At 37.8% G+C, this 24,132-nt stretch overlaps 1 protein-coding gene across 6 annotated transcripts in view; it reads right to left on the minus strand.

The window, feature by feature from the left end:
* The window catches only part of CHD6 (chromodomain helicase DNA binding protein 6), a 218,304-nt gene that overhangs the window by 73,460 nt on the left and 120,712 nt on the right, over nucleotides 1-24,132 (minus strand). For all 6 annotated transcript variants that reach the window (XM_033962937.1, XM_033962936.1, XM_033962934.1 and 3 more), the window contains 4 exons: nucleotides 19,761-19,940; nucleotides 10,323-10,433; nucleotides 8,219-8,421; nucleotides 4,431-4,630 (listed from right to left, as the gene is read on the minus strand). In XM_033962937.1, coding sequence (XP_033818828.1) covers nucleotides 4,431-4,630; nucleotides 8,219-8,421; nucleotides 10,323-10,433; nucleotides 19,761-19,940 — 694 coding nt within the window. The remainder of the gene's footprint in view (nucleotides 1-4,430; nucleotides 4,631-8,218; nucleotides 8,422-10,322; nucleotides 10,434-19,760; nucleotides 19,941-24,132) is intronic.

Below are 24,132 nucleotides of genomic sequence, written 5' to 3' on the forward strand. Positions count from 1 at the left end.
GAAGGAAACTGGATGGAAGGAGGAGATAAAGAAAAAAAAGGCACATACTGGGAGACAGATACCAGGGGAGGAGAGAGATGCTAAAAAAACACCTAGGGGAGGGAAGGAAAGATGGAAGGGAAGAAGACAGATATGCAGTCTATGGGGGGAGCGGAGGGAAGAAGATGGGTGTCAGACCAAATGGGGGGAGGGGGGAGGAAGAGATAGAAGGGAGAAGCACAGTAACAAAGCATATGGAGAAGGCAGAGAGTGGATGGAAGGAATTGAATGAGGAGAAGATGAGGAAAGCAAAAACCAGACAGCAAAGGTAGGAAAAAAAATTTCTATTTCTTTTCTTTTTTTTTGCTTTAGAATAAAGTAGTATATTAGCTGTGTTGATAAACATTTATAAACAAAACCCTGCCCTCTTTCTCTAGTTCAGCGGCTAGAACCTTTGATTTATAAAATGACAATTGTACAGAATATTGTTTCTTTTTATATTTCAATAAAATAAGTTCAGTATAAAACTATTTGAGGCTTGTGTGGATGGGATCAGATGGTTGACGGGGACCGAGTTTGCGGGGACGGGGCGGAGACAGGGACAATTTTTTTCCCTATGTCATTCTCTAGTAGACATTTGCAGGGACATCATTTGGGCAGCGCTGGAACAAAGTTGCAATGAATGTGTCTAGTTTATGAAATATACGTATACATGCATAGAATATAGAACATACACACACTGAGTGCACTACCAAGACCCTCATCACCTCTCGTCTAGACTACTGGAACTTTCCGCTAAACCATTTCTCCCCCCCTTCTTTCTGTTCAGAACTCTGCTGCACGTATCATATTCTGCAAATGTTTCTATGCCCACAATACCCCTCTCAAGTCACTTCATTGGTTTCCTATCCGTTTCTGCATATAGTTCAAACTCTTCTTACTGACCTACAAGTATATTTGCTCTGCAGCTCCTCAGTATCTCCCTCACTCATCCGATAAGTTTCCATATGCCTGGAACAAACTGCTTGACTCAATAAATCAGGCTCCATCTTTGGCAGAATTCAAAATCCAGGCTGAAAGTCCACTTCTTTGAAAATGCTTTCAATTCCAAACTCCAACCCACCTTTTAGTACCAATATCTGTCTTATTCCCTCTGTAATTTCCCCACCTGAGCATCTTCTTGACTAGCTTGTAAGCTCTTTTGAGCAGGGACTGTTTCTTCTGTGTTCTGATGTATAGCGCTATAGAAAAATTGCTACTCTTTGGAGATTCTGCATGGAATGTTGCTATTCTTTGAGGATTCCAAATAGTAGCAGCATTCCAGAATCTCTAAGAACAACATTCCGGAATCCTGCCTTGCTGCGTCTCTGACAGTATTGAAATCCAGACCCAAAGCCCACTTCTTTGAAACTGCTTTCAATTCCAAGCTCCAGCCCACCTTCTAAGCACCAATATCTGTCTTATCATTCCCTCACCTGAACAATGTATTGATGCACCTTCTTGACTAGATTGTAAGCTCTTTAGAACAGGGACTGTTTCTTCTGTGTTTTAATGTACAGCACTGCGTATGTTTAGTAGCGCTATGGAAATGATTAGCAGTAGTTATAGTAGTACTTGCACCTTCGGAGCAGGTATAAATTTGTGCAAGAACATTTGTGCACTACTGTTCAAGCCTGGTTTATAAAGGCACATAGGTGTCCTTGTTGTCTTTATAAAAAAACACAAACTTCAAATGGTATTATATTCACAAAATATGAAACTATTGAGAACCATTTGCACATTATCAAAAATGGACATTACTTCTATATTCCAACTTTTAATTAAATACACTACTTAAATAATTGAATTTAGTAATTTAACTGTTGACTTTTAATCACATTACATTAATTAACTTCTAATGGGGCAAGCCTCAGACTTAGGAGAACATGTTTCCCAAAATGGGATTGCTTAAAGAGAGAAACACTTTACTCTCTTATCTCCTTAAAACATCACCGGCTATTACTCCACCTACCTACCAATATAGAATTCTCTATTTTTTATTTTTTTTAAAAACTACATTACATTAATTTTTTTAAATAAATAATTCTAAACACTATACCTCCTCTTTTATTAATTTAAATCCTTAAAACTTATTAAATTTAAACTACAAGTACTATTTTGGTATGGGATATATATATTACTTAAAATAAATCAGCATGCCATTTTGAAACTCAGGACCAACTCATACCAGACCATATAGATTCACCTAGTCAAATTCAATCAAGATATCTCATTTAAAATTCTTATTCAATTTCATTGCAATTCATTTCCTCTTATTGTTAATTACAATTTCATCAATTCATATATCTTACATATTTCTCTAACCCCTAAAGTGCTCATTGAAAGTGCTTCAGTGTTATAAATACAATAAATACACTAAAAATATCAAACTTATACTGATCCCTTTTTTTCTCTTAAAGGACCATATGTTTTGAGACAATCTTGAATTCACTAAATCAATGGCTTTCTTATCAATGTTTCAAACGTTTCTTCAATCGTTCATTTGAAAAAAGTTCAAGCAAAAAAAGTGAGTTATAAAATGACAGGAAATACAGGAAATATTTCCCTATAAACTTTCACCTACTAAAAAATCCCAGCATCTTCTGGTGATAACAGCATTTACAAACTAAACGGGAAAAGAATGTGAAAAAAAATAAAATGTATGAGCTAAACTGACTGTCCTTTTTTCCTCATCCCCATTGCCGCAAAGTTGCTTGCGGGCACCGAGGATAAAAGCATCGGAGCGCTCTAGAAAGGAAAACCAAATCAAAAGCACAAATCTAACACTAAAAGATGCCTCAACCTTTTACAATGAACAACATGAATGGTTGCAGCATATACAAATATGGTAACAAGGAATAAAAAGCCAGAAGCTTTCACAGAAATGTACGAATAAGATGAACACCGTTTAAATTGAGACCTGCTCAGAATATCATATATACCGGTACTCGAATATAAGACAAGATTTTTGGGCCAAAAAGTGGCCCAAAAATAGGGGATTCGTCTTATATTCAGGTCATTGCACCCCCCCTCCTGGACTTGTTGCAGGCCTCCGCCAGGCCTGCCATAAGGCTGGGTGGGGTGGGCCGGAGCCAGGAGAACTTGAGGTGGCTGTTCAGGGAGGGGCTCAGCACGGGGCAGGAACGCAGAAAGCTCACTCTTGCCCGGTACACTGCTGGACCACCAGGGATTCAAAAAGGTATGCATGGGGAGGCAGTTAAAAAAAAAACTGACAGACAGCTGGGACAGGAGACATCCCTCCTGTTCTGGCCCACCTGGTTATAAGGCAGGCCCGGTGGGGACTTACAGAACATCAGGAGAGAGGGGGGGACAGGGCAGGAATGGGGGCTGGGTGCAAAGCCTAGCAGGGAGGGAGGGGGGTTGAGTGAAGAGCCTGACAGGAGCGGGAGTGAGAGAAGGGGGCAGGGCACATAAATATTAAACCCCCCCCCCCCCAATCTTATATTCGAGTCAACCTTTTTTTCCTCCTTTTTGGGGGGAAAAAGTACCTCGTCTTATACTCTGATTCACTTATATTTGAATATATACGGTAGATGCAATTGTGAGCTTCCCTGTCCTGGAATTGATTTAATGTTCAACATTTTTCTCTCTCTCTCGTTTCTGGCCTTGAATGTCTTTCTGAGAAAGAAACAGCCAAATGAATTAATGAAATGAAATGTACTTGGAAGAAAAAAAATAAGATCAAGCCATAAGGAAATAGCTGTAGTAAGTTACAAAAGAATAGAGGTTGTTATGTTGTTTATACTTGCAAGTTAGTGTACAGTTAAAAAAACTTATTGGCCAGCCTCAATACACGTTTCTCACTGATGACAGAGAACGCAAACAGCCAGCCATTACCGGAAGAACACTGGCCTCCAACCGGCCTCACTGTACAAAAATACAGTCATGTTGGGATAGCAAGAGCACAATGACAGTCTCAGAATGCCTGAGGTCATCTTTGCTTATTTGTCTAGGACTGGTCCCTGCCATATATTTACCCCACTCCTCAATCTTCATGCCTCTTCCCCCAGAAAATGTTCAAGTGCTAGGCCTGCCGGGAAATCTCTCCTCCCAGGTAAAAGCAAAGCAACTCTACAGGATGTCCTTCTGGACAGCCACAATGACAGCAGTGCACAACTAGACTTTCTCTATACAGTATTAGGATATCCCTTTCCTGTATCTTGCTTCTTTTCTTTGTGCTCACATAGCCTAAAAGATTATTTAAAACTCTGAAATGTCTCTCAGATGGATTTCTAGCACGTGACTTAAGAGGTGCAAGTTTTAAGTAATGATCTGAGGATCTATGTACAGTATTCTTGCAACCCACATGCTTCCTCTAGTCTCCATGTTCCCATCTATGTTGCCAAGTTTTAAATGGCAGATAATAGAGGGAAACACAGTCAGCACAGTACCAGAATGATTCTGCAGTGCATGGTTCTGTCCATCTTTGGTAGGGGTGATCAGGTCCCATATAAAGCTCTTGATCTTCTCATCCCCCTTGTAGTGTTTCACACAATAGACCAACAGTGCTCGACAGATCATCTCCATGTCCTTCTCGTTCAGGTGCCATTTGAAGCGTCCATATGTCAGGATGTCTTTCCACCGACCCCAGCTTAGGAACAAAACAAAGCCATTTATAATAAAGTACCATCACACACACTTAACAGTTCTGGCCCTTACAAAACACTTTCAAAAGCCTTTGCTCCAGTCTTATGGCATTCATTACCCTTTGAACTCTTTGTTTTGAATGTAACTATGGCAAGTGTAGAAACATTTTAAAGGTCTGGCCTTTTGCTTTGGCCTTTGAAAATCTATCATCTATTCTCTCTCCAGTTGTATCTGGCTTTCTTTTGTTTTATGAATGGTCTGGTTTAATGTTTCCCACTCTCTTTTATTAATCATGTTTTAATTTTACATAAGAACATGCCATACTGGGTAAGACCAATGGTCCATCTAACCCAGTCTCTTGCTTCCACAGTGGCCAATCCAGCTTACCGACAGAAACCCAAAGAGTAGCAACATTCCATGCTACCAATCCAGGGCAAGCAGTGATTTCCCCCATGTCTATCTCAATAGCAGACTTTTCCTCCATGAACATGTCCAAACCTTTTTTTAAAACAGCTACATTAACCACTGTTACCATATCCTCTGGCAATGCATTCCAGAGCGTAACTATTTTCTGTCTTTCATGTCTGGAATATATTTTAAACCCCATGACAACTTTATGAATCAAATATAATTAATAAACAAAATTATTTCCACTGCCTAAGAAAATAATGGTTTCACTTCACGACATGCCATGGATTTTTAGTCATCACAACTGGGTCCTTTTAGAGTCTACAATTTCACTATCATGTATGATGTGACAATACAGCCCCAAGTCGTTTTAGTCTCAGACTATCTGGCGCAAGCCTACACACAGAATCAGCACCTGATCTTGTTTAGCTAAGTCATCAGCTGAATACTGATTAGAGGCCTAGCTTCATATCTCAGTGCACACACCATTACAAGCACTTAGATCTTAGGAAATAGTAGATTGTCTATCCCAGCTGGTTGTAAATGTTATGAATTCAACCACTGGAAAGTTCTTTGGCCTTCATGAACAGTCTCTTCTTTGAAGGCATAGTAGGCGATTTCAGATTTTTGGGGTGCTTTTATATTTGATTATGTATGATTTTATGATTTTACATTGCCATGTTTGATTGAAACTCTAATAGAGCTTGTAATGTTGCAAACTGTATTATAATTTATCTTGAAACTAATTTTGGATATAGGTAGAACATAAATGGAGATAAAAGTTAATGCATTTTTCTTCTGTAAAACCAAAATATATTTGTGGTCTTCCTGTAAGTTTTAAAAATTCAAGGCGACTTTACTTAACATGCATGACATTAAAAACAAGTGTCCAAAATATATTTTTTCTACCAAATGCAATCCCCCATTTAAAAAAAAATGTTTAACTTGACAATGTACTATTTCCATTCTTCACTCGCTATACAGTGAGTTTTAATACAAATTAAGAGGGATCTAGTAGAGGAGTTAGATTTCACCATCTAAAACAGAGTACCATAGAAGCATTCCTGAGGCTGAGAGGGAACTTGTTCCCACTCAGACTCTTCTCTAAGTTGTAGAAGAATGTAATCTTCATGGAGCAGCAGGTACAGCCCCAAAATAGGGCATAAGGGAAGATGAATGGCCAGTAGGAAAAAGAGGTGATGATGCCCCTGTATAACCAAACCAGCCCAACTCTTGTATCCTGTAAATGTCAGCTAGGAATCATTGCGGCTTACTGCCACAGAGACATAGAGATTGCATGGGGACTGCGTGGGAATGGGTCAATGCACTAAGGAAAAAAGGTGAGATTTCAGTGCTTTCCTGAAAGGGAGGTTGTTCCAGATTTTGGCCCCTAAAACTCAAAGGTGGTCTCAAAGAGAGCTTTCCTTTGAAAATGGTGGGTGGAGGGGGGTGGTAGTTTCCATCGTTGGATTGTGTGATTTGGATGGCGGATGTGTACAAGACCCCGATTGAGACCTCATTTAGAATATTAATACTATTCTCAAGACCCCACTTTCAAAAAGATATAAACAATTTGGAGCTGGTCCAGAGGAAGGCTACTAAAATGATCAGTGGTCTTCCTCTGTGGGGGGGTCAAAGATCTCAATATGTCTACTTTGGAGGAAAGCAGATATGTTAAGAGATGTTTGAATACCTATGTGGCATAAATGCAGAGGAGGAGTATTTCAACTGAAAGGAAGCTCTGGAATGAGGGGCCATAGGTTACTTACTTCTGAGTTTAATCCCTTTCACCTTTATCCTTCTTGAAAAGTGAAGTGAATTTGTGGAATGGCCTACCAGTAGAGACAAACTATCTAAATTCAAGAAAACTTGGAACATGTACTGAGGATCTCTAAAAGAGGAAGGAATAGTAGATGGCACAGATGGGCAGACTGGAGAGGTCATGTGTCTTTATCTGCATTCGTAACCTACAGGGAGCAGCAAGTAGCACCCAAAAGAAGAGCACAGAGGCAGTTACAATTGGGCAGACACGATGGACTCGACTGCTCTTTACCTGAAGTCATGTTACTACTGAATGTTCAGCAGTGAACTAGTTCTTGGAAAGGGAGATGAAGGTCCTTCGCCTAACCAATCTGATGAATCTGTGAACTTGACAGGGTAGAATGATTTCACCAATATGCCCAGCATCCACTTCTGGGAGAAGTGCAGTATTAGCCAACCTGAAAGGCACAAATCTCTTCCCCTACTTTCCTATAACATACTGTAGTTCCACCCTCTTTCCTGCGCCTCTTGTGTCTTCTTAGTTGGACATTTACTTGATGAGTGGGGTAGAAGCCATAAATAAACTTGGAATTAGCTAGTTAATAAGCCACTTATACTTTATGTGGATAAAAGTACCTGCATAATTTCAATTTATGGTGAGCAGAGGAATTCTAGGTGTGGAGTTTGGACAGCCTTGCAGGAATTCTCTTTTTAGACAAAGTGTGAAATTGGAATCAAGACCCCCAGGATGGAAGGTGCCAATTTTGGCCCATATTTTAGAAAAGGATCAGCCAACATGCAGAAAAGGGTATGTGTGTACCAGCTACATGCGGTGGGAGCATCCATTTTACAAATATCAATGTCAGGATGGGACTACCAAGGCAACATACTCATCTATGCACTGTACATACATATGGATGTTGGTATTTTACATAGACATATGCTCTACCACAGTGTCTCGCAAACTAACTGTGTGCCATGGAGAGATTCCAGAACTTGATTTAAAAAATATTCCCTTCATAAGTATACACTCAAGTATGTCGCATACACAAGAGTCAACACTTACTTATTCATGCCTCACGGCAGGTGCAAATGTTAACATCCAAATTTTTTTTTTTTTATTGGTATGGAGTCTCCTTGGAAGATGAGGAATCCACATCAATATGGTAGGCTTGCCCTTCCTATGCCTACTGGCAAAATAAACTTGGTGCGCACCCCAATGTCTAAATAGACTCCTTTCTAAAATGGCATTTATACATGTATGTGTAAATGCTGCTATTTATATGCTAGGATGCTGTTAAAATGAGGGCCCATGTCTTAAATCCAAAATGCATGCATTTGCATGAGAATTCATGTGTGTGCCATAAATGTTTGTGTAATTTGTAGATCCAAGACTGAACGGAGCTTGTTGAACATCACCTACCCAAATATCAGCAAGTTCTTTTCTACCCTGAAGCATTCAGCACGGAGGTAGCGGCGCGTTCTCTCATGCAGACGCCTGGACCTCGTTGGCCTCTCGTCGGTGTCACTCTCCAGCTCCGAGAACTCCATGAGCTCATCATCTTCAAAAGAATTGTAGTGTTTTGTCTGTTTCCTGACTCGAGGTCTGTCGATCACTAAGCTCTCCTGTGAAGAGGAAAGAGGACTATGAAGGCAAAGGCTCATGGTATTGCTTTCTAAGCTAAATATTATTACAGATAGCAGTATTGATTTGGAAGAACAATTTCTAGCTAATATGTGACTGTAGTACTTTGGAAATTATTATTTGCTCTGGTCTTGACAATCCCATTGCCCACTGGTGGGGCTCAAATGAAGATGCACATCTATGTACTGAGATACAGTTGCATTTTAAAGCTAATGTACTTTGGCACTAAAAAATGAGAAATTCAACCCATTTTTATATGCGTGGCACTTAAGCTTGATATACTCCCCTAAATAAATATACAGTTAAATTTAATTTGCATATACAAAAAGTAAAGCTAATCATAAAAAGTGAAGTCAAAAAAGAGGACACGTAAACCCGTCTGTGCCCTACCTGCAGCCCCACCTCCCATCAGTCTTGCCCTGTCCTGCCCCCTCCCCCCCCCACTTTTCAGCAGTCTCAGCCCTGTTCCTCCCAACCTTTCAGTCATTTCCCTTAGCTCTCCTTCAGTGCTTCTCTCTCCCTCTAACCTACAAATCCCTCCCCCGGTGGGTGCTTCTCTCTCTCTCCCCCTCCTTCCATTCTCCCCCTCAGATGCTTCTCACACTCCCCCCTTCCAACCCCTCCCCCATGGGTGCTTGCTTCTCTCTCTCTCCTTCTTCCCTCCTTCTCCCATGGGTGCTTCTCTCTCTCTCCACACCTGTAAATTCTCTTGTATTAGGGACAACAGGGGCTGCTATAATTCCCAAAAGTAAAGCAATATGTGCAAGAAAAGTGCAGTTTCTTAGATAAAATCCAGATTCTATGCCTTCTACCTTAAAAAAACCCACAAATAAATTCCCTATTACATAGCTACAGGGAGCACTTTCTCCCTCCTGAGCAATGACTTCTGCATTGCATTTGAGAGAGGAAAAAGCAGTGATTCCCATTTTCCCCTGCATCCCACAGAACATACCCACCTTCACCTGAAAGCAGATGCCATTTTGGAAAACTTCTTCATTATGCTGTGGAAGCCACACATCCCCTCCATCCTCCACTTGGTTATACTTGTTCCTCACAGGCATGTCTAGTCTCCCCTCCCCCCTCAGCAAAGTCCCAACCCCTTGCTACTGCTGTTGCTGCCACCACCAGCACTGAGGCTTACAGTCCCGGGCCAGCAGGGATGGTACATCTGCTCCTTGATGCACATCCACCACCATTGGCTGGCCTGAGGAAATAGGTGGGAATAAAGGAAGAATACCCCAGACAATGTAGAAAGCTATCCCGTTAGTTCTCTAAAAAGAGGACATATCTGAGTAAATCTAGATGTTGGTAACCCTAATAAAAATACTATATGGGCTGTGTTACATTTGCTATGTGGAAATTGCTACTGCAGCAGTAGCAATTTCCACATAGCAAATGTAACACAGCCCATTCAATTCCTATGAGCTTAAGTTTTGACTAAAGCTCTTTATGTTGAACCCTGAACTATCTAATAAAAGCTTCTCACTTACTGAAAAAACCCATTTGACCAAAGTAGCATTTTTGCATTAAGCCGAGACTCGGAATAGATAAGAAATATATCTAAAATCCAAATCAATGGGAGGAGTGCTTCCTCTCAGGTGCTCAAGCTAGCAGGTATAGTTGGCTTTTCTCCAAACCTAACCAGACATGACAGACAGATCTGAACACAGATTTCTCACAGTACAGCGGTCCAGATCTGTAAAATTATTTCAACTTTAAACTGGGAGAAAAAACCTGCAGGTTTCAGATGCCCTCCTCTTCTTCCTCTATTCTTGAAATGACTTCCAAACAAAATACACAACAGGAACTCAAGATAGCGCAGGGAAACCAAAGGCACAGCAAGCATTTCACCACTTCCCAGACCCATCCACCCATGATTTACTTTTTCATTTTTTGAATCTGTGTCTAATTCTGCGATCTTAGCCCACTTCTGCCAGAAGTTGGGGTCATCCAAGGAAATGTCTGTTCTGTTTCCTGAAGAAACAAAGCTGGCCTGAAAGACAAAAAACAACAGATCAACATGAATTAGTCATACTCAGGTTCACATCCAGTGTCATCAATGTACATTACAGGATAGAATGGTTAAGAGGAAATGAATGAGTAGCCAAACCACAAGAGATAGGGTTTTCTTTCAAGATCAATCAAGAGAACCATTCAATCACTGGTTTGGAGCCAGTTTTAGATTCCAATCCAAACACACAGCTGATGTTTAAAAAAAAAAAAAAAAGGATCCAAGATGGACGCCACTACCTGCGAGGACGCCTTCGATTGTTTGTCTTATTTTCCTTACAAAGGGGTGAGAAGTGTTTTCTACCCATGCCGAAAAGAAGGAGGGGGGGGGAAAAGCATCGGTGGAGCCTCCCGACGCTCAGAACCACCACCTGTTACTATAGATGACTTTCTTAGACACCTCCAACAAGGGCAATTGCCATCGGGGAATCATCCGCTGGAGCCTCCGGCAGTGAGTAATGCCATGGTGGGTATCCTTGGGCTAGCTCCCCGCGAGATGAGACTACCCCGGAAGAGGAAGTTTCTCATCCTCGGAGGCCAGCATATCGGAGGGCTTGCCGGTGGAAACAACAAGGAGAGGTATTTCCCCTCTGAATGGAAATGCGGTTGGGACATCTCAGGCTATTGAGGCACAAGGGTTTCAGGAGGTAAAACAATCTAAAGAACTGTATCTTGCTATACCTGCAGTAGCTTTTTCTGCACCTAAACCCCCAGAAGTTACCCTAGACGCCCTTTGGGATTTGGTGGTGAATTTAGGCAATTCTCTTAGCCCACATATAAAGTAATTGGACAAAGAAGTAAAAAACTCGGAAAGAGGAAATTAAGTCCTTAAAACAGGATTTGATTTTGGTGACAGTAGATAGTCAAAAAATGGACAAAGAGATAACTACAATTAAACAAAATCAAGACCTAATTGTGAAAGACAATATTATCTTGAGGAGGAAGCTCGAGGCTCTTGAGAATAGTAATCCTGCTAATAACTTGCGATTTATAAATTTCCCCAAGATTTCCTCGATCACTCCTCGTGATATGATTAAAAGCTATTTTATGGATGTGTTAGAAATACTGGGAAATTCTCTACCTCCCCTCACAAGGGCTTATTATTTACCTATAAAGTCTCAAGGAATTCAGAACCAGGATCATGACCATCAGGATGTTACTGCAATTTTGGAAGAATTTGATACAGAAGCAGCTATTTCAGCCATTTTTTGGTTGACTGTCGCATTATCCCAGATAAAGATTGGATTCTTAAATTGTTCTTCAAGAACAGATTTAAGGACTTCCTGGGGTTCAAAATACAGATATTTCCTGATGTTTCGAGAGAAACGCAGAAGAGGAGACAAAAATTCTTAATCTTGAAACCAGGAGGTATTTTCTTTTTACGTTACCCTTGCAAGTGTATTATTAGATACTGCTCTCTAAAATATGTTTTTGTAGACCCCTCTCATTTAGTTAGTTTTCTCTCCCTAAAACGCTTGGAGAATGAAGGTGTAACAGCTCCTGTATAAATTGAATAAGCTCTTTGTTTCAGCAGTAGATATACTTATCTTGATTATTAATATTATGTCTTAGTAATTACTCTTTTCCTTACTTCTTGGAACACTTATGAGGACTTGAGTGTAATTAAGAAATGTTTTATTTCTTTATTCTTGATGATTCTAGTTTAATCTGTTTTGTCTTAATTTATGCTTTCTATACAAGATGTTAAAGCTTGGAAAATAATTTTGAAATCAATTAAAAAATATATTAAAAAAAAAAGGTGTGGAGCTCTCATTTATTCATTCATTCATTTATTTATTTAGTCCGTTGTCCCAAAAGAGCCCAGAACGGGTTACAGGAGTACATACACAGTATGATCAAGACAAATATGGGTGACATATTTGGAAAGCAAGAGGTACAATGAGAGCATCTGAGATACACTAGGTAACTATACAGAAAAAACCCCTATCTGAAATATGTGCACAAGCTGTGTATTTTATAACCTACGCATACATTTTGCTACTCTGCCCACATCGACATCTGGGTTTTACAAGCATGAAAAATCCTTAATAAAATTTCCCCATTAAGTACACTTCTGGAAGACACACCTTATAAAAAAAAAAAAAAAAGAAAGAAAGATATTGTCAGGAGGCAAGTTTATACAAATGAAGAAAAAGCTTTACAGTGAGGGTTGATGGCAAAAGAATGGAAAGAAAGAACTTTGCAGCGCACGAAGATGGCTGGGTAGAGGATTAGCTCTGTTGTGACAGGCAAATTTTATTAAGATTTTGGCAGTTAAAATTAAAGAAAAGTGAAGGAAAAGAGAATTGAAGTAAGAAATGGCTTCGGGTAAAACTAGTAAAAGTAATCCGGTGAATTCAGGAGCAGGAAATAAAAAAAGAACAAAAATGGATTCGGTATCCCCGACAGCGGTCCCGTTGCCTCAGGAAGAAATTGATAACAGTGATTTGATGAATGAACTTCAGAAAATTAAAGAAATAGTAAGTGATAACGCTAAAAATATAAAAGTTGTGAAGGAGGAAATAGAGAGTCTGACAAATAGAATGCAGGCAGTTCGAAAAGCATGCTGAGAAATCTGAGGCAGAGATGCTGGTGTGTAAAAAAGATCACAGAGAAATAGAGGCGTTGAAAAAGGATTTTGAAGACTTATCAAATCGTGAAAGAAGGAATAATTTGCGTCTGATTGGGATACCTGAGGGGATTGAGCAGAATGATCCTATTCAATTTGTGACTAATTTTATCCCAAAGATCTTGCCATTTAAAAGTTCTTTTCCTTTGGAGATAGAAAGAGCACATCGGATACCGATGAAAAGATCAAATAGTCAGAAGGGTCCCCGTCCAATAATCTTTAAGCTGCTAAGACATCAGCAGGTGGTAGAGACTATAAAGCTGGCTAAAACAAATAAGGATCTTAAATGCCAGGATTCTAAGATCTTTATAGTACCTGACTTTGCAAAAGCTACAGCCTACAAAAGAAAACAGCTTTTGGATTTAAGACCTAAACTGAGAGCAATGGGAGCAAGATATGGATTGATATACCCTGCTATTATGAGGGTAACTTATGAGAATAAAACTTATAATTTTGAAGAAGCAGGCAAATTACAGGAATAAATAATATACTTAGATTATTTTTGGTTTATATTTTTGAGTGAAAATTGAAAGATATTTTATAAAGAAGGAAAAAGTGGAAAAAAAAAAAATAGAAAAGGAGAAAAATATTTTCTAGAAAATTGTTGCAGTTAGATTTAAGGGGGATCAACATTTCAAACAAGATTTAAAGAATAGAAATGAAAATTTTAAAGAGACAATAAGAAAAGAAGAAAAGAAGATTTTGACAAGGTAAGAAGAGGGATGGAGCATATAGGAAGTGAAAAAAATATGAGGAACAATTATAAGATTTGGATGGTTTCTTAATGTGAGTTTATAATTTGCATTTGAGCGTGACTGAGATAATAATATGAGGACACATAAATGCTGCATTGGAGAAATGTGGGAACTTAGAATATAATAAGATGAAAAATACAAAAGACTATTGATGTAAAGAGAAGAAGATGTGAAGATAGACTGATGGAAATGACTTGAGCATTATTTAGATTTACAATTTGCATCTGAAATTGACTGAGATATAAGGATGATGTTGCAAAAATACTTTATTGGAGAAAGATGAATTAGCAATCTGCAAGAAGATGGAATAAGAGACTGAAACAGCAGGATGAAGATGTACAAGTGTTACAGTTGTGCAGAATGGAGAATAGACTGTAATAGATTGAAGATGCAATGAAAATTAATGAGAGTTTTAAAAAATATGAGGTCTGCTTGGTTGAAATGTTTGATCCTTCTTTTGATGTAAGGATAAAAAAAAAAAATGAATATTATAGGATGGAGTGATGTATGTTCCATTGAAGTTGTGAGAAACTTAGGTTATACAAAAAAATAAAATAAAAGAATAATATTAATCTTGGGGGGGTATATATTGTAAGAAATGGTTTCCGAAATATTGGGTTTATACTTTTATAAATATATTAGAGGTATAGGATGGAAGAATGTTTGGAAATTTGAATGAGAGGGGAAGTATATAATAAAGAATTATAGTAAATACGGGTATTTAGGGTATTGAAGAATGGATTGACAGCAGGAGAATTTAGTGTTGGTTGTTTGAAAGATTAGAGAAAGAAAAATGAGTATGTTATTGCCTGTGGGGAGTTTATTTTTGCTCAGTAATATGTGCGTTTCGAAGTTTGCATCTGTGTTAGGGGAGGGTGGGGGATGGGAATAGGGGGGGATGGGGAAAGAGGGGAGGGGGGGAGACTCATATATTGGTTGAAGGAAAAATAAAAAATGTATATTTTATGTTTGAGTGGATTATATATGTATTTTATATTTTATTTGTAAAATGGGTTTTAAAATTTTTTCTTTGAATGTAAATGGCCTTAATCACCCTATAAAAAGGAAAAAGGTATTGAAATATATTAAACAACAAAATATAGATATATGTTTCTTGCAAGAGACACATTTGTCTGGAACAGAGTCTATGAAGCTGACAGATAAGTGGATAAAACAATGTTTATTTGCACCAGCGGTAAAAAAGAAGGCAGGAGTTGCAATATTGATTAATAAAAAATGTCCAGCAACATTTAATATGGTTAAGGCAGATCCTCAAGGAAGGTGGTTACTTGTTGACATGAGCATGGGCAGTAATACAATGGCGTTACTAAATATATATGCACCTAATTCGAATCAAAGTGAATTCTTTAAATCTCTACAACAATTAGTTTTACCACTGGCTACTACTAATTTAGCGGTGGCTGGGGATTTCAATGCTGTTATTGATCCAATAAGGATAAAAAGCCTAGTAGAATAATGAAATCAATGGGATTAGATAATTTGGTACAAGTATGTAATTTAAAAGATATATGGCGTATTCTTCATTTTAATGATCGGGAATTTACATTTTGTTCACATGTTCATCAATCGTTCTCAAGAACTGATTATATTTTTGTTTCAGATCAGATGGTACAGCAAGTTATAAAAGCTGACATAGAACCAATAGTAATATCTGATCATGGAGGTATATGGATAGAAGTTAATTTAGTAGATCCAGATAATTCCAAACCTGTATGGAGGTTTGATAATACATTGCTTGCTGATTCTAAATTTTGCACAGAATTTCAAAATAAAATAAATGAATATTTTAGACTTAATTATTTAGAGGAAATTTCTATTGGAATTTTATGGGATGCTTTCAAAGCAACTATGAGAGGACAAATTATATCATATTCTGCATATAAAAAGAAACTGTTAAGAAAACAATATGTGAATTTGGAAAAAGAAATTAAGAATTTGGAATTAAAATTGGTTAATAAATGGGAACAGGAGACATTTCAAATATTGTTAAAAAAAAATGTGAATATAATGAAATTTCCTCTGGGTTAGTAAGGAAAGATATTTTTGCTCAGCAGGTGGTGTATTATGGTAGTGCAAATAAGGCTGGAAGATTATTGGCAAATTATTTAAAAGCAAAGAAAAGGAAGGAGAAAATAAGCATAATTAAGGATGAATTAGGACATTCTCATTCTCAAATTGGAAATATATTAAAACAATTTTTAAAATATTATAAGTCACTGTATTCTTCTGAGTCTTATTTAGATAAAGAGAAAGATGGGTTGGATTTTTTGAGTTTAGTTGAAGGTCCTAAGGTTCCTGATCATATAAAAAGAAGTTTAGATAAACCTATATCATTAAAAGAGTTACAAATGGCATTGAAATCCCTTAGAGTTGGGACCGCTCCAGGTGGAGATGGATTTACAGTAGAGTTTTATAAAGAATTTCAAATTTCCCTATTACCGTATTTATTAAAATTATATCAGGATCAACTGAATAAAGGTTGTATATCAGGCACTATGGCAGAATCTTTAACTATTGTTTTGCCAAAGCCAAATAAAGATCCAACATTGGTTTCAAACTACAGGCCTATATCTTTAATAAATGTAGATGGTAAATTATTAGCTAAGATTTTAGCATTAAGATTGGCTAAAGCTCTTCCGCATATAATAGGAATGAATCAAACTGGATTTGTTGCTCAAAGACACTCTTCTAATAATACTAGACTGGCATTTCAGATGTATTATTTAACAAAACAAATTAATGATCCGGCTTTTTCGGTTTCACTAGATGCTGAGAAGGCTTTTGATCGTGTAGAATGGAGTTTCATGTATCAAGCTATGGAATGGTTTGGTATTGGATCCGGATTTATACAAATGATACAAGCATTGTACAGCTCCCCAACTGCTCGCTTATATATAAATAATAATTTTTCGGATGCTTTTAAGTTGCAAAGGGGAGTTAGACAAGGTTGTCTATTATCTCCTTTGCTCTTTGATATAGTTCTTGAACCCTTATTATTAGCTATTCGACAGGCAAAGGACATACAGGCTATTCCATGTGCTGGAGTGGAATATAAAGTATCTGCTTATGCAGATGACATCTTGCTTCATTTGAGGAATCCGGAAACAACAATCCCATGTCTACTGAAGGTCATAGATACATTTGGAAAATTCTCAGGATACAAAATAAATTGGACTAAATCAGAGATTTTACCTTTAAATGTGCATTGTACAAAAGGTATACTTGATACTTTCCCTTTTATATGGAAAGAGGATGGAATAAAATACTTAGGTATTTGGCTGAATAAAACACTTAAAGAGACAATAAGAATAAATGAAAAATTTTTATTACAAAAAGTTACAGAATTGTGTGAGCAATGGAATCCTTTACATTTGTCCTGGTGGGGAAGAGTACAAACTGTTAAAATGATGATTTTGCCTGTGGTTTGCTATCAATTGGGAATGATACCAGTGTTTTTTCAGGGGTCTTTCTATAAAAAATTAAATAGTATTCTGGTTAAATTTATTTGGCTGGGTAAAATTGCAAGAGTGGCTTTAGTGTCTTTGCAAAGACCAATTAAGGAGGGTGGGGTAAATTTTCCCAATTTTTATAGGTATCATCAGGCCTATATCATGCGCCAAGGTATGTACTGGGTCCTCCCAGAACTTTTGGAACAATTACCAGAGTGGTTAAGGGTGGAGAGATCACTTATCTTTCCACTTAGGCTTGATCTTTTGCTTGGTATAAAGGTGCCTAGAATACATAAGGACAATAGAGTATTAATGGATACTTGGAAGACAAATTAACTACTGATTCTATTTTAAAATCGAAACAACAGACTATTTGGGTAAACTCCAAGATACAAATAGGCGGGTTTAAGGTTGTCTGGAAAGATTGGATTAAAGCAGGTATAAGATCATTAACGGAAGTAATTGATAATGGTAAGATGCTTGAATTTTCACAATTGCAACATAAATATGATCTGAATAAAAAACAAAGTTATAAGTGGTTGCAATTGAAGCAGGCTATTCAGGTGGGGTTCCCTGAATGGAAATCTTTAAATGATCATTACAGCTTAGAATTCTTATGTTTCCAGGCAGATTTTCTGGGTCACCAGGCCGCAAAGTGGTATAAAATTATATCTAATTATTTGAATAAGAAGCCTAAAAATGGATTAAGAGATATTTGGAGCATTGAGATTAAGCATCAGGTTAATGCATCTCAATGGCCACGTATTTGGTCTTGGAGAATTAAAGGTACGATGTCAGCATCTATTAGGCAAACATGGTTCTTTTTGTTGCATAGAGCATTCTGGACCCCTACTAGATTACAAAAATTAGATTGCTCTAAGTCTAATAGATGCTGGCATTGTAAAATTGAAGTTGGAACTCTAGACCATCTTTTATTTTATTGTCCATGTATTCAGGCATTTTGGATATCAATATGGGATCAAGTTAATATGTTGATGGAGAGTCATGTGGCTTTATCCTATGACACGGTGATTTTTGGAATGTGTATGAGGGCCAAATGCCAAATATCTGCAGCAAACAATAAATTATTGCTGATTCTTACGGGAGTGGGAATTCAACAGATAACAACTAATTGGAAAGACTGTTCTAGATTGAATTGTAATTTTTGGTGGAACTCAGTTTGTCATATGTATAAGATGGAAAGATTTTTTGCGATACAGAGGGGGTATTTTAAAAGATTTCAAGAGGTGTGGAGGCCATTAATTGAATATTATAACGAGTAAAGTTTATTCTTTTTCCTTAGGGGATAATATATAGAAATGGGATGGGATGGGAGGGATAGGGAGGGAAAATATTGGAAAGATGTTGTTATGAAAAATAAGGAGATATATGTAATAGGATGGGATATTTATTGTTGTGCATTACTGGGTATAATAAAATGTTTAAAGTGTTTGAGGAAGAAGGATGGGGGAGGGACAGATTTCATGTCAGATTAATTGTATTATCAAAAAGGGATGTATAATTATATATAAATTTGGAAGGAATATTTTATTGATATGGAAAAGGGTGGGAGGTGGGGGGGGGAATAAAAACATGTATAATATTATTGTTTAAGAATGCCAAGTGTGTTATGTAAATTAATTGTAATAATACTGTACACTTGTTGAAAGAAATAAAAAGGAATAAAGATTTAAAAAAAAAAAAAAGAATGGAAAGATGATAACTGAGGAGCAATCTGAATAAATATTTCTTCACAGAAAGAGTGGAGGTTCTATGGAACAGTTTATATGTAGAGATTGTGAAGACAAAAGAAGTGTCAGATTTCAAGAAAATACGGGACAAGAACAGGAGGCTTCTGGAAATGAGAGAAAGGATGGAAATCTATTAGGTCTAAGGCAAGAGTGGTCAACCATAGCCATTAAAAGCTACAACCCAGTAAGGTTTTCAAGATTTCCACAGTGAATATGGAGATTATTGCATACAATGCACCAGTACATGTAAATCAATCAATCTCCTACATATTCATTGTGGAATTCTTGAAAACCCAATTGGGTTGTGGCCCTTGAGGACTGTGGTTGCCCACCCCTTATCTAGCTGGGGTTGGGCAGACTGATTGGGCCTTGTCTATCTGCTCTAAAGTCTACAAACTACATTTCCAGTCCATGAAATGACCGACTCTAGTTTTTGCTCTAAAAAAAGTAAATACTACACACAATGAAAAGTATATACTTATAATAAAAACTCTTTAAAATAATATTGTTCTGAGACAGCAGCAATTTGGTGGAAATCCTGAGTCACCCCATTAAACACCTGCCATGAATGATCAATGAATGACTCAATGAAGCTGCTATAGATGAAATATTGGCTTGGTGAAAGTATTGCATGCTTTTAACACATGAAAGCCTCCTGACACTGACAAGCCAACTCCTAGTACTCCACAATTTAATATCCAGTACCTTAGCAAAGGTCGATCCTTTCCCCTCTGACTGGATGGTGATAGTCTGGGTCCTGCGCTGAAGGATTTGATCAATATCCTCCTCACAAAATTTTGCACCTTCATCTTCCTCATCCATAAGAGCACCATAGGCCCCTTTCCGCAACAGATCCTCCACTTCTATCTTTGACAGCTGTTGTACCTGCACAAAAGGAGAACAGACTATAAAGGTATTTAACTTACATACATTGTCATAGTTCAAGAGGAGGTGGGAATATGCAGAACGCACCACTGAGATTAGCGAGTCTTCTAAAACTTTCAGGTAACCCAACCATTTGTTTTTCAGTGGGTGGTAAAGGGATCCTGATACCACAAGAAATCAAGATCGTCTAATCACAAAAACCACTTAGTCAAAACCCTTCAACTGGTGGGCAACACTATAAATATGTAACAAAGGTAGACTAATACTAAAGTATAACACTACAGAAGAACAAAATCACAGTTTTTTGAAAGATGTGCAAGCATTCTTTCAAGTAATAATTTCACAAAGCTTATTTTCATTTAAAACATCAATGTTCTAGTGTTACAAGTAGTAAACTGCAGGTTCTGGTTTGCTAAATTTGAGCCCTTATAAGTGCTACGCTCCTCTTACTGAGCATCACACTGAGGTTTAACCACTTTGCTGTGGCACTCCCCTGCAAGGAATGACTAGTGTTGGTCAGTGAATCATCTGAAGCTTCTAGTCAGGAAGCTATGGCATGAGTGAGAAAGGTCCATCTCTTGTCCATCGTGGAGAGGACTAGAACTGGACAGCAACAGGAAGTGAAAGTAGCCACTGCCCTGCTTCCACAATGACCAGCAGAAAGACAATGGAACTGGAGAAGGAGGAAGTCTATTTCTGGTCATAAGTTCCCCTAGTGCAGGGAGTCTCAAACTCACGGCCCCCCAGGTACTAATCTGCGGCCCATGGTCTGGCCAGCTCCCTTACTGAAGTTAATCTTCAGTTCAAAGCCGCGGGCGGCAGTGGCAGCTCCTCTTGCATCCGGGCCTGTGTCAGAAGCCTCTCTGAAGGCTAGCTCCCTTGCCGAAGTTATTTTTCAGTTCAAAACCGCCACTGTGGCTCCTCTCACGAACCGCACCTACGTCAGAGAGAAGGCTTCCGACACAGGTGCGGATCGTGCGAGGAGCTACCGCCACCTGTGGCTTTGAACTGAAAGATGACTTCGGCAAGGGAGCTGGCCAGAAACGAGGAAGATAAATGCTGCTGCCCTGCTGTATAGATAAGGGGGGGGGAGGAAAATGCTGTTGCTGCACAGGGAAGGGGGGAGGGAAGGGGGAAGAGAAATGCTGCACCCAATTGGGGAGAGAGAGGGAAAGAGGGAGAAGAAAGACAAGGGAGAGGAGAGGATTGAGAGATGCCAAATCCATGGGAGAAGATACCAGACCACGGAGGGGGAGAGAGAAATGCCAAGGCATGGGGTGAGGGAAGGAGACAGATGCCAGACCAGGGAAAAAAAAGGAAGGAAGGAAGGAGGAATTGAGAAAAAGAAGGAAGGAGGGAGAGAAAGGAAGGAGAGAGATGTCAGACCATGGAAATAGGGAGGGAAGGAGAGAGAGATAGGAAAGAAACACATGGAAAAATAGATTTTGAGAAGAATGGAAAAATTGAATGTTAAGCTAATGCCAAAGATGGATGCAAGGCAGAAAGTGAAGATGGAGAGAAAAACAGTCAGTGGATAAGAAGGTCCTGGAAACAGTTTAAAAGCACAGAAAAATAAAGTCACCAGACAAAGGTAGGGAAAATGATTTTATTTATAATATAGTGCTTGAAATGTGTCAGTTTTGAGAAAGGAAAAATGCTAAACTTTAACTGTGAGGGCCGCAGAAAAAAATAGTTAATGGCTTTTTAAAGAAATGACAATTTTGCATGAGGTAAAACTCTTTATTTATAAACTATAAAGAGGCGGGGCAGGGCTTGGAGCGCGCAAAATGATGGCATAACCGCGGTGCTCCTCGAATCCAGGCACCTAACTGAAAGAAAAAAGTTGTTTTCTTCACTCACCCGACTTATAAAAAAGTGAAAACAGCGTCGGAAATGGCAACTACAAGACAGGGGAAGTTGGAGAAGCCGTGCACATCGGGTGTATCGGTGAAAAGATCAAAGGTCACTCCGGTGTCGCCGTCAAATGTGCCAATCCCGCTAGAAAATGAAGAGTACTCTGACAAAGCGGATATAATGTCAGAGTTGTTTAAAATCAAGTTGATGCTGACTGACAATGCAAATAAAATATCGGAAGTCAAAGAGGAAGTACTAAGTCTAAAGCAGGAGATCCAGACTGAAAGGCAGAGGATGTCAGCGATTGAAGAGAGAGTCAAACGGTTGGAAGATATCACACAAAAGTGTGAAGCTGAAAGACAAGCTGTAGAAATGTTAAAAAATCAACTTGTGGACTTGGAGAATCAGGGAAAGAGAAAGAATATAAGAGTGCTTGGTTTGGCTGAAAATCTTGAAGGGGGAGACGCTATACAGTTCTTGGAGAATTTATTACCTAAACTGTTACAGTTAAACTCGAAGTGGCCGTTGGAAATAGAACGGGCACATGCAATCCCTTCAAAGAGATCAGTAAACCAGGTTGGCCCTAGACCCTTGATTTTTAAAGTTTTAAGATTTCAGCAAGCTTTGGAAATCTTAAAGGTGGCAAAAGCTAATAAAAATTTAAATTATAAGGGTTCTAAATTGATGCTGGTCCCGGATTTTGCAAAACCAACTGCAAATATAAGGAAGCAGTTTCTTACGCTGAGACAGCAGTTAAAAGAAAAGGGCTACACTTATGGCTTGTACTATCCATCAACAATGAGAGTGTCTAATGGAAATAAGTCCTTGTATTTTCAGGATCCTGTAAAACTTAAAGAGTTTCTTTCACAAGAAGAACCAATGTCTACATGAAGGAATATATATTAAGAAAGAAGACAAGAAAGAGAAGACTCACTTTTCAGAGTTTATGGAGTGGAGTTCACAGTTAAGATCTTGGAAAATGAATTTATGAATGAATCTGTTTTTGCAAATGAATCATTGTAGAATAAGGAAGAAGAAAGAAGAGAGAAAAAGGGAAGCAAGGAAGGGAAAAGAAGAAAGAAGGAAAGGAAAAGGAAAGAGAAGAAGAAGAAGAAAAGGAAAAAAGAAAAAAAAAGAGGAAAAAGAAGAAAAGGAAAGGAAGAGAAAGGAAAAGGGAAAAGTTTCAAGTTTTATTATTGTAATCAATACATTTTTTTTTTTGCTTTAAAAGTTATTTATGTGGAAAGTTTTAGGAAGATGATTGGTAATTGATCAATTTATTTTAAATGCATTTGAATGTTTTTATGATATTACATTTTTGAATTAATGAGATTTAATATACATTATAATATAATGTCTTAAAGTTCAGTTTTTGATTTAAGGAATATCTTATATTGAATGAGATGATATGTTCATAATTTTTTAGGAAATTAATTTAATTAGGAGTTTTATTACTATTACATATTTATGTAGATATTAATTGATATGAATGACAATAATTGATTAAATGATGGGATAAGTGTAGGGAATTGGGATTTAAAAGAGGGATAATTAATAAAGAAGGAAATAATTTTAGGGTACTAATTAGTTTATATGAATATACCTATTTTATTCAAGTATATATTTATATTGAATTTTATTTGGATGATTTTATTTGAGGATGTTAAAAATGAATATGTTAATACCAATATCAATATATATTAATTGAATGAATGAAAATATATATATAAATTAAGTAATTGAGTATTTAAATATATGAAAAATATAGAGGAATTTTTGGGATATGTTAAAATAATATTGAGGGATATTAGTTGCCTGGGGAGGGGGTTTAAGGTCTGCTATACCAATGTGTGTTCCAGATCAGACAATGTTTGTGGGGGGTTGGGGAGGGAGAGTAGAGGGGGGGAGGGGGGATGGGATGATTAATGTATCTTTAAGAAATGAAATTGGAAGAAGTGTTAAAGTTGAATTGTTTCAATATAATTTTATTTTCTGGGGAAAAAAAGGATGGGGGGATAGGGCAAGGGGAGAGGGGGTGGGAAAGGAAATATATCTTAAATATGTGCTGAGGTCTGATCATAATATTTATCATAGAATTATATGTCAAATTTTAATCATAAAAATAGATGGATATTAAAATTTTCTCTATAAATGTCAATGGTTTAAATCACCCAATTAAGAGGAAGAAAATGTTAGCTTTTCTACATAAACAGAATGCGGATGTATATTTCATTCAAGAGACGCATCTTTCTGAGATTGAATCTAAGAAGCTATCAGGGGGCTGGATATCTAAATGTTTGTTTGCACCTGCTGTGGGGAAAAAAGCTGGGGTTGCTGT

Source organism: Geotrypetes seraphini, chromosome 11 (genome assembly GCF_902459505.1).
Source record: "Geotrypetes seraphini chromosome 11, aGeoSer1.1, whole genome shotgun sequence".
In the NCBI taxonomy this organism is placed as follows: Eukaryota; Metazoa; Chordata; class Amphibia; order Gymnophiona; family Dermophiidae; genus Geotrypetes; species Geotrypetes seraphini.